General features: G+C 34.2%; 1 protein-coding gene across 1 annotated transcript; it reads right to left on the minus strand.

Moving 5' to 3' along the window:
- Positions 1-1,152: 1,152 nt before the first annotated feature.
- LOC133868689 (UPF0481 protein At3g47200-like) lies at positions 1,153-2,854 on the minus strand. Its single transcript, XM_062305664.1, has one exon. It carries the CDS (start codon positions 2,827-2,829, stop codon positions 1,414-1,416), a length of 1,416 nt encoding a protein of 471 aa, XP_062161648.1. The 5' UTR covers positions 2,830-2,854; the 3' UTR covers positions 1,153-1,413.
- Positions 2,855-11,220: the final 8,366 nt, after the last annotated feature.

Below are 11,220 nucleotides of genomic sequence, written 5' to 3' on the forward strand. Positions count from 1 at the left end.
GTCAGGTTTACATGCTTAGAAGTACATGTATGCTTGTGTTTTCCAAGCTGTGGAATACTGGTATACATGTATAGCTGAGTCATTTGATATATATGTGTGTGTGTGTGTGTGTGTGTGTATGTATTGTAGTGAGATTACTCTTGTTGTGAAATGCTTTTGTTTACTTTATCAGCTATGAAACGTTTTTAAAACAAAAGCATCATGTTATTGGTAGCTGTTACTATAAATGCACAGTAGAAACAAAAGATTGGCTCATTGCGAAAACCAGTGTGTGATTTACTCCTGAGGTGGTGTACAACTAAGCATAGAATCCTTAATTTCCTGACACAGCTGGCATACACCAACTCCCAACTACTTTCTTACAATGCTTTGTTACTACAATGAATTCTGGATATTTCAATATTCAATTCATTCATTTACATCATATCTAACTTTGAGATTAAAAAGAAAAAAAAACCAAATAACTCGGAGGCATGAAAAATCCTTCGTGGCTCCTAAAATAATTATTCCCTGCATTAATTAAACATATCCCCCCCTAATCCTATTGGTATCGAGAAAGCTACTTCCGAGAGGAGAAAGCTTTCCAAAGATTTGAGAGAGCATCAATTTATTTCCGAAATTGACTTTTAGACTACATACAATCAAGATCTCTAACTCCAAAACTCCATAGAAGCAAGATCTCTATAATTATTCCTTTGAATACGCACACACGAGAGAGATCCCTTGGTTTCTCATCTCTCTTTTGTTCTTTTAGTTCCAAATTTTAATCTGCTAATTACTGCCGAGGTGGTGGCACCTAACAGCAGAACTCGGTTCAATTGACCCCAACTGGTATCAATAGCCCTCCATTGGTTAGCTGATTATTTTCATTTCGAAGCACTTATTGGCATAATCAGGACTCAAAAAGCTTAAAGAAAGGAAGATTAAGGTACAAGGAAAAACAGGAGTTTATAAGTGTGGGGATGGTTGGTAGGAAGGGTTTGAGTCTTGAGAAGACTAGACAATTAGGTGGCAAGGAGACCCACATCCAACTTTTTTTGTCCATTCTTCTTCTTTACTCTCTCTCGCTCTCTCAAGCACACGTACATAATATGGGTCCATGAGAGTGAATGCGTGTGCTGAAGCACAGGTTTCAAATGACAAAAGACAAAATGGAAAAGTTAACGGAAACTTATAGACAGTTATAGTAGGGCCTGAGGTCGTAATATTGGGAAAATGTTGAAAATTTCAGTGATTGCCTGGTTTACTTGCGCGCGGTGGTAAAACCAGGATCACAAATTGACTTGAATACTAATTTTTCGTGTGCAAATTGGTGCATATCATAGTCACTACTTGCAAATTTTGAAACAAATTACTAAATAAAGTTTAGTAAACAACACTTAATTAGAACAGGGATACACCTCCTCCGGCTGTTCAATCACTTGTGGAGCGGGGCTTACCAGAGAAAGGGAGTAACACGGAATCTTTTAGACATGAGCCGAAGTCGACTTTTCGCAGGGGTTCCAGGGCACTGGCAATTCCAGAGGCAGTCTGAACAAGGGTGAGGTAGAGAGCAAATATTGCACCAGCAGTTGACAAGCCCACCAGCCAGCTGCTGAAATAGTGGCGCACCACTCCTGCTCTCACTTTCGCATAACTGGAAGAAAAGTAAGAATTGGCGTCATCCACCACCATGTACAAGTATGACTCCTCTTGAACCCGATCAATTTCCCTGCAAATCCTGCTGACAAGTTTAGCAACCTCTCTGTTACTGCCCAAAGAATGTTGAAGGACTTCTTTGTAATGGAGAAGCCCCACGTCCTTGGCTGAGTTAATGAGTCCATCAAAGAAAAACATGTAAGTTGTCACGTCTGGATGGCAATCGCGATGGCATTTTTCGAATGCCATCATGTTTCGAAACAGAGTACCCTTATAATCGTCGATGTAAAGAGGAGGGATCTTCAGCACCCTTTCCTCGTACATTACATCCAGTAGCTGAGAATGTTTTGCTCTCTGTATTTTGATACCCACTTCTTTCAGCTCTGTTGTTGAACGGATCATGTTAGGCTGTCTCCGTCTTGCCGGCATCACTGGGACAATGGTAGAACGGAAAAGGTCAAGAAAGTGCCGCGCTTCGATTCCTTCACTTGCTACGACCTTCGCGGGTGTTGTGTCAAAATCTCTTTGCAACAGAGGATTAAAGAAGTGAAGGGCAAGCCTTTGCAAAGATGGTGCACTCCTACCTGTCGTTTGAAATACTTCTGACAGAACAAAGAATGGGAGTTGGTTTTCAAGCATTATCAGATCTCGACGAAAAGTGGGCAACATCCACCTTTGGATGAAAGGTATTTGGTTTTCGGATTTATGCTGCCATACCTCTCTAAGGAGCTCAACAATAAAGCAGCTATCGATCAGCATCATCTCGACAAATCTGTCACTTTCAAGTTGGATTTTCTCCGAGTAGCATATCCGAGCTTCTTCCTCCAATTTTCCGAGGGCATTCCTCACAACATCTAATTTGACTCCATTTCGGTCAAATAGGCGGCGAACGAATTTCAGTTTGAGCTTTTCCATGGCTTGTAGGCGCTCTACTCCATGGTGGTACGGACCAATTGAGATAACATTGGGTTCATAAGCCTCTCTTTCCACCCGGCGCATAATATCTGGGACCTTGTAAATGCAAACGGAGCTGCTATCTTCCAGTGAAGTAGCTTGCCAATTACTCGAGTAGGGCCTTCCATGAAGAGCACCTGCTCGTGTATCAGCAGGAGCAGTTCTTCTGGCGATACCAGGACTTTGTTTTCTGCTTAATTCCTGCAAGAGCAACCTTGTAAGTCTACTTTTCTCCATAAGCAAATGAGGAAGGAGGAGACAATTGCTCTTGTTTCGAGTACAACTTTAATCATCGTCGACATAAATAGAGCGCCAAGTCAATGTTTAATGTTAAGAGTCCTCTTTTAGACTAAAACAGTACTCCTCTTTTAGTCTAATATACATGGGGCACATGGGCGGCTTATGACTCGGTTGACTTTGGCGGTTTCTAAGGCTTCTAATTGATGAATAAGGCTCCCGACTATATATATATATATATATTTTAAAAAAAAATTAAGTCTTTTATATGGTAAAAAGTTAATAAAATACTCTTTAGTTAAGGTCTTCACTTAATAATTGTACAATAAAAGATATTTCCAAAACAAATTTTAAGACTCTAATATGGTAAAAATTTATTAAATAGTTTTTAATTAAAGTTCTCAATCATGATAAAAGTAATTTTAAATTGAAAGACTCATTTTTCACATTCAAAAAAATAAAAATCAATAAATTCTTATAAAGTCTCACTTATTCACTATTTTTAAAAGCCCCATTTTTACATTCATGAAATTAGTGCAACATGTATAATTTTTTCTTCAACGTTTATTTAAATTGAATGTTTAGAAAAATATAAAAAGTCTTCAAAGTGTATAAATTCTCGTTGTTTGTGTTATGCATAATAGATAGAATTACACACTCGATGAGTCTTCAATGTCCAATAGTTTTTTCTGCATTATATTCTACTACAAATCAATGTTTATATAACTTATTCCCATTTTTCTCTTTATTTTTTGTTAAGACTTATTATTTTATGTCTTTGAATCAAATGATAAGTCATTCTATATCTAATAAGCTATATATAAAAAAAGTTGACAAATAGAATAAAGTATTCTAATTGACATATTAAATAAAAAAAATATAAATATTAAAATAAATTTAATTTAATTAATATTTAAATATAATAAAATGATCTCACTTAAACTTATCGCCTTAGGTTTCAAAATTTATCGTGCTGCCCTAATGGGGCGAGTAGGGCTCTAAATGAATAAAGCTACCTGTGAGCTCGTTCGGGCTCGGCATGAGGGCGACTTTGTTATTAAATAAGTCATTCGTGAACACTAAACTATGCTCGATTATTAAAAGATTCATACTCGTATAAAACTTAGTTCGCTTGTTAAAAGTTGGTGAACCAACTCGTATAAGGCTTGTGTCACTTATTAATTAGTGTCACTTATTAATTAGTGCGACTCGTATATGTTTATTAATAAGTCTTTTGAAGTGAAACTATTTACTTTTGGAATAAGACATCTTTTTAGTTATCACTTTGCATTAAAGACTAAAGAGTAGACTCGTCTCATACCCTCAACATAATGGCTACAAGAAGAACATTTGATATTGCTCCAGCTTTCGGAGTAAAATTTTACTTTTGTTTTTTTATTCGTTTTCTCTTCATCCTTTTTCGGATTCATTCATTTCTACGAAGAAAATTGTGGCTTCCGGAGAGCCTTTGATCATGCGAATGAGAAGCAACGTTCTAACTGCTTGACATAGAAGCTTTTGCGACGTTGATATCACAAAATACACGATGTCATTCTCTCTCTCTCTCTCTCTCTCTCTCTCAATCCCATTAGTCAAATCAAGCCGAGCTGAGTGCTCGATAAGGCACTCAGCTCGGCTAATGGATGAGCTCAAGTTTGAGCTCGCCCAAGGTTTTTCCTTTGCGAAGCTTGCCTCACCAGGGTTCCTAAGCTTGTCACGAGCTCGAGCTTTTGTATAGTACAAAAAACTTGAACTCGGACAGGCACTACTCACTAGGGTTCTAGGTAGCGAGTAATACTACGAGGAGGAATAGAGTCATCTTTATGTCATTCTAAATGTCACGTGGCTTTTAAAATTATCATTGAATTTGAGATGATCATTATTGAATTTTGATCTAATAGTGATTTTAAATAGAGATGTAAACCCGGACTTGGTTCCCGGTTATTGGGTAAAACCGGTAACTGGCTCTGAAACCTGGTAGCCAGTTAACCGGCAGTTAACTGGCTATCCCGGTTGGTACTCGGTTATCCGGACAGGGTACTGAAAAAAAAATTAAAAAAAAAAAAAAAAAAAACAAGATTGAATCATCCAGAATTTTCTAAGCAACCAAATGAAAAAAAATAAAAATATATATATATATATATATATATAATAATAATAATAATAATAATAATAATAATAATAATAATAATAATAAATACAATCAAATCGAGAATTTTCAACGAACATTTGCATTATAAGACCAATCAAACAACGCATGCAAATATATACTTTGGACTATACATAGAAAACACAAAAAAAAAAAAATAATAATGATAAAAATAATAAAAAACCCTAGATCTGAAAAGATTTAAAGAAACCCAGATTGATGGAGACGGAGACGTGTTTGGCGCCAGACTTGAGCCTTGTGAGGAACTGAGGAGCTCCGTCTCGATCTCTGATTGAAGGGCCCTGTTGTTTGCCCAAAGCCTCGTCGTGTCTGGATCTTGAAACTTTGCGCTCAAAGGATGAGGATGAGGCACAGATGCGTTGACGACATTAGTGTCGGAAAGGGAAAGGTTGGAGGTCGAAGTGAGGGGAAATGTCCGAGTTCGAAGTGAGGCGGAAGGAAGGAAAGTAAGGGCTGTGAGGTGGAAAGGGAAATTTGAGATTCTGAGAGTGAGGCTGGCAAAGAAAAAAGAAAGAAAAGGTCTCTAGAAGTGATTCAAGTGAAAACCTAAGGCTAAGTGGCTAACTAGGTAAGAACCGCACAAGTCTCTGGGCCTGAGGAGGGGTGCAAGGCTGGCAAGTGGCAACGAGGCCCATTCAAATCTCAAGAATAATATATATATACCCGGTTTCTCGATTACTGGTTGGTACCTGGTTATGGGTTCTCGGCAGGTTATAACCAGCTGGATTTACATCCCTAATTTTAAAATCTACATGGCATTTGGGATGGCACAAGAAGAACTCTAGTCCTCCTTATAACATTACTCATATGAGGCTTCTGAAACTCGGTACAGAAATGCTTTTTAGTATAGTGTTATATGACTAACAGACTGTCATATAGCTAAGATAATATTACAGTAAAAATTAACTTTTGGCTTTTTTTTTTTTTTATAAGCTCTTGTTGATCTAAATGCTGATTTTTACTATCATGTCATCTTAATTATAAGACAGTCATATATATAACAGACTACTAAATAGCAATTACTTAACTTCTTAACATCTAACCTCATCTTGTTGGATTAGGATAGCCTAAAATTATTTGTTCAAATTTGATAAAATTTAAGACATTAATTTGAACAAATAATTATTAGATGATCCTGATACCATCCGTCTTGTTTTTATTCTTTTATTCAAATAGGTGTTTAATCAATTCCTAGATCAAAATCAAACCTGGCTTTTTTATTTTATTATTGTTTAATTAATAAGGCACATGGACTTGGGAATAGAAACTTCTTGCCTAGGGTCCTTCTGCTTTTCATTTCTTCTCCCGCGCTTACGCTCATATGACGCTGATGAATATTTCCGAGATGACGGCAGCAATTATGATGTAATATTTGCAATACTTTAATGAATTATTGACTTGTACTACATTTATTTTATTTTATTTATTTATTTATTTTTAATAGGAATAAAATGCGATTCATATGATATAAATTAGAAAGAGGTTTGAAATTTTTTTAGGGTTAAATATCTTTTTTTGTCTTCTATAGTTTAAAAACTTTATTTTTAATCCTTAGTTTTTATTTTTTTTTCATACATGGTACTTGTGCTATGGGTAAAGACGAAGATGGTACCTCCATCCATTTTTTCTTTCAAAACTAACGAATTTTCACAACAGCGACACATGGCACCATTAAAATTGTGACACGTGGCCGTATATTTTTTTAATTATTTTATTTTATTTTAAGGCTTTAAAAAAAATTAAAAAAATTGTAGGGGTGGCTGAACAACACCCATTTGACTTGGGGTGGCCGTTCGACAGAGGTTTTGGCCATTGGGGATGGCCGAACCACCCCCAAGCCAAATGGGAGTGGTTTCGGCCAACCCTATTTTGGCCCTTGTGGGTGGCCGACAAGGGCCATGGAGGTGGTTCGGTCATCCCCAGGTGGCCCAAAGTGAGACTCAGCCACCCCTATAATTTTTTTATTTTTTTTTTAAGCCTTAAATAAAAAAAAAAAATTAAAAAAAATTGTGCAGCCACATGCCGCAATTTTAATGGTGCCACGTGTTACTGATGTGGGTATCCGTTAGTGTTGGACGGAAAAATAGGTAGATATATCATTTCCGTCTTTTCCTGTAGCATAGGTACCCGCGCCTATAAAAAAATGAAAACTGAAGGGGTAAAAAATAAAGTTTTTAAACTACAGGAGTATAAGGTATTTAACCCATTTTTTTATAGAAAAGTAAAAATTTTTTGTTTTGTAGTAGGCTTTTTCTATTTTAATAATAATAAAAAATAAGTGATATGATATAAAAAGTGAAAAAAAAAATTAAAATGTTTTTGATGTTGACCTTTTTTAAGAGAAGTGAATTAAAAAAAAAAGAAAGGAGAAGAGGAGGGTATCTATCAAACAGGGGCCCAAAAACAACAAAGAAAACGAAAGAAGCGGAATAGAGTACCCTGATTGAGCGTGTATGTTAACAACGTATGGTAAATACTAAATTAATAATGATTCAATGCCACCTGAATATACAACTTTTCACCACCTTGCCTATGTGGCAAGGTGGTCCCCCACTACTTTTTGAGTTTTTTTATTTTTTAAAAATAAATTAAAGTGGGGGACCACCTTGCCACATAGACAAAGTGGTGAAAAGTTGTATATTTAGGTGGTAGTGAATCATTACTCATACTAAATACTAAAAATATTGTTACTTGATTTAAAATTTTTAAATTTTTTAAATGACGTAATAATATTATACTATTAAATACAACATTAGCATCCTTGTGTCTTATATAGATTATATCTAATTTTTTTTTCTTTTTATGAATAATTATGTCTAATTTTAATCATGTGTGTATAAATTTTTAAATACTATTTCTTTGCAAGCCGATTTGTACGAGTGAGTTCTACGGAAGATTTGTATTATTTGGTATTAGAACCAACTACCACATCAAGTATGGGATCGGACCCAGCACAAGTATGAGATCAGATGTGTGTTGTGGCTTTGTGGTCGAGTCACGGAAAAGACGATGTATAGGCTGGATTAAAATGTCTTAATACTATGAGTTAAGTCTAATGTTAACCGTGTGTATATGTGCTCTTGATCGCCTTTCCTTCACGAGCCGGTTTCCAACAATTAATTCTACCCAAAATTTATACCATACAACAAAATAAGTCTTAACCATAAAATAACTTATCTACACTTTCCTTAAGGAGAGATAAATTTAACCTTGCCGTTTAAATGAATGTGAATAATTAGTGAGTACAGCAAATCTTGTCTAGCAAATAGGAACAGCGGATCTGCGGAGCCATTATTTATCAACTACTAAAAATGAGTTACCATTATGGTAGCTGCTGCATGTACCTAAACACTGCTGTTGTGCTGGATATACAATTATTGTACCACATTTTACATACCATCGCAATGAAATGAATCTATTTATTTTATTGTCGGTAGGCAGAATTTAAAATTAGTATTTTTACTGTGTAAATAATGTCAAAATTGACATGTATTTTAAAAATATTAGTAGATGAGGCTAAGGAGCTGTCGTTACATGGATGAAGACATTTATCTCATAACTATTTTCTCTTCATTTTCATACAACTAAATTTTTAATTTATCATTGAATTTGTAAGATCTTGACTACGGGTGATCGCCTTCTGTCATGGGGTTTTTCAGGTGATACTAATTGTGTTTTATGCTGAATGGGTATGGAAAGTCGTGATCACTTGTTTTGTCAGTGTAGTTTTAGTACTCGGATTTGGAGGGAGTATATGCTTCGTTGCTGTATTATGCAGCTTTGTTTTGCTTGGCAGGATGTTATAGAGGACGGCTGTAAAAGTTGAAGTACTCGAAATGAAGTGAAGCATGGTGGTCATCCTCGTACAGATGAGCAAATCTTGAAGCACATATTCTGGGAAGCTAGGTCTCGAGTTGCAGAAAAAGGAAAATTTAAGAAGAACAAAGCTAACATTAGCCTGTGTCATAGTTGGAATATGGATACTGCTATGCTAGTTTGATGTTTTGCTTTGTTTGTTGTTTGTTTCATTTGTTTGGTGGACTTTGTGTTGTAGATCTTGTTTCTTTAAGTTAATATAGTTCTACTTATTTATAAAAAAAAAATTTTTTAAAAAAAAAAAAAAAAAAAAAAAAAAAAAAAAATTAAAAAAGTAAAAAAAAAAAATTGTGAGATCCACAAATCAAATGATAAAGAGCAGAAAACGAAATTGACTGGAAATAAATAACCATGAGGGATATATTGACCAACCAAAACCAGTCAAGTATAATCTCGTTGTCGTTCTGTCTTTTCACATTGCTCACTGGAAGTTGTTCTTATGCTGATTAAATGTAAGGGTCACGTGCTTTTCATCTGAAATTTTAAATTCTGCAAGTAAAATAAAAGATTGTATGACTTTGTGTCTGACATGTAGTTCATATGGAGGAATCTTTTTTGTTTAATCATCTTTTTTCTTTTCTTTGATCTGTTCTAAAGTTGGTAAGGTGAGGGGGCAGACAGGGCTTCTGTACTCTTATGAAGCTATCTTTTTTCTTAACTTGAACAATCTCATGATCCTATCTGTATGAAATTTGAAATTAATTGCTCATATCCACTTTTGGCTTGAGGTAACTCAATTTAATTAGGAGCAGTTTCCCTCTCATTTAGAGCTCTTCATTTCCTTCCGACCTATTTTTATTGGATGTAACAAATGTTTAAAAAATTAATCTAGGATCAATATAATATTATAATGTCATGTCATCACCACCCTTTTAACTACTAAAACACTATTATTTTTAACTTTTTTTTTTTTTTTTTTGAACTATTACAAATATGTTAACTTAATTAGGAGCAATCAACCATCACCACTTTTTTTGGGGCATCACTTTATTCAAATATGTTTTATATAATAATGGGTTCTTCTTCATCAACTTGAAGGAACATTAACTTGGCTATGTATAGTGGGAATTATTTACCTGAGAAATACTATTGAGTACAACATTGGATTGGATGATTCATTCTAACTACAAAAAACCTTTCTCTGAACAACTTAATCTTTGATGAAGGCTGATTTTTTTTTTTTTTTTTTTGGCTTTCAGTTTAGTTTGTAGGATCAAGGCAAAGTCAAATTGAATAAAGATTTTGGACTAAAGTTTCATTTAAGAGCTCTCTTGGTCTTCAAATGAGGTAACTTCTTTAGCCTAACTCGTTTCATTTGTTGTTATTATGCTGCTGATTTGTTTTCATAGCATAAGCTCATAGGTTTCAGCCTGTAAATGGTTTTGTTACCCGAGCCGACTCGATATATTTTGAGTTTTAAGGTGACAAGTTTAAACGAGGTATTTTCTTTTTATTTTTAAATATTAATTAAGTAATATTTCTTTTAATGTTAATATTATATTTTTCTCTTTTTTTTTTTTTTTTTTTTTTTTTTTTTTTTTTTTTTTTTTTTTTTTTTGCTTTTTAGGGATTTAATTTTACTCATGATCCAATTGGCAGCTGAGATGTCCTTTTAAATTCTGATTGGAATTTCGATTGTTCAATGTTCATCACAAGGCCCAAAAAATCTCTCCCCATAAAGTAATTGAATATGGACAGAAATTTTCTACAAACCGGTTTATAAGAAATTTTCTACAACCTACATATAAGATTGACATGTGTCTCTTGGCATATGAGAAACACATGTTGGTTTAATAGCATGTACTTCTCACATGCTTTTTTAATAGCATTAATAACAAAAAAAAAAAAAAAACAATGTGCTTCTCACATGCTTAAAGGACACATGTCATTTTTATATTTGGGTTGTAGAAAATTTCAAACAAACTGATTTGTAGGAAATTTCTATCCATTGAATATTGTTATTATTTTCATTCCCCCCATTATTTCTAAGAATAAAATGTTTAAAGTTGAAGAATGGGTTTTATTTAAGAATGTCTTTAATATTATTTTATTCTCTTATTTAATACTATCAATTTTTTAAGACTTATTTCAAGAATTAAATGTCGGAGAATTAAATGATATTGATACCTTTTTAATTGTTTATTATTATAATTAGGGGCCTTAATTAAAGAATTTTGACTATAATTAAGCATACAAATATAAAAATTCTTACTAATATTTATTAATTGGGGGTCTTAGGCGACCACCTAATTTTTTCTATGGTAGAGCCAGCTATGGGCGTTATGATGATAGTATCTACTCGTTGGGAATCAGAATTCAATTCTAACTCATTGCGCGAATTTTTT

The sequence above is a fragment of the Alnus glutinosa genome, chromosome 5 (assembly GCF_958979055.1).
Source record: "Alnus glutinosa chromosome 5, dhAlnGlut1.1, whole genome shotgun sequence".
NCBI lineage: Eukaryota > Viridiplantae > Streptophyta > Magnoliopsida > Fagales > Betulaceae > Alnus > Alnus glutinosa.

What these genes read in the sequence shown, in the direction of transcription:
- LOC133868689 (XM_062305664.1), bottom strand. Translation starts at nt 2,829, where the DNA reads ATGGAGAAAAGTAGACTTACAAGGTTGCTCTTGCAGGAATTAAGCAGA.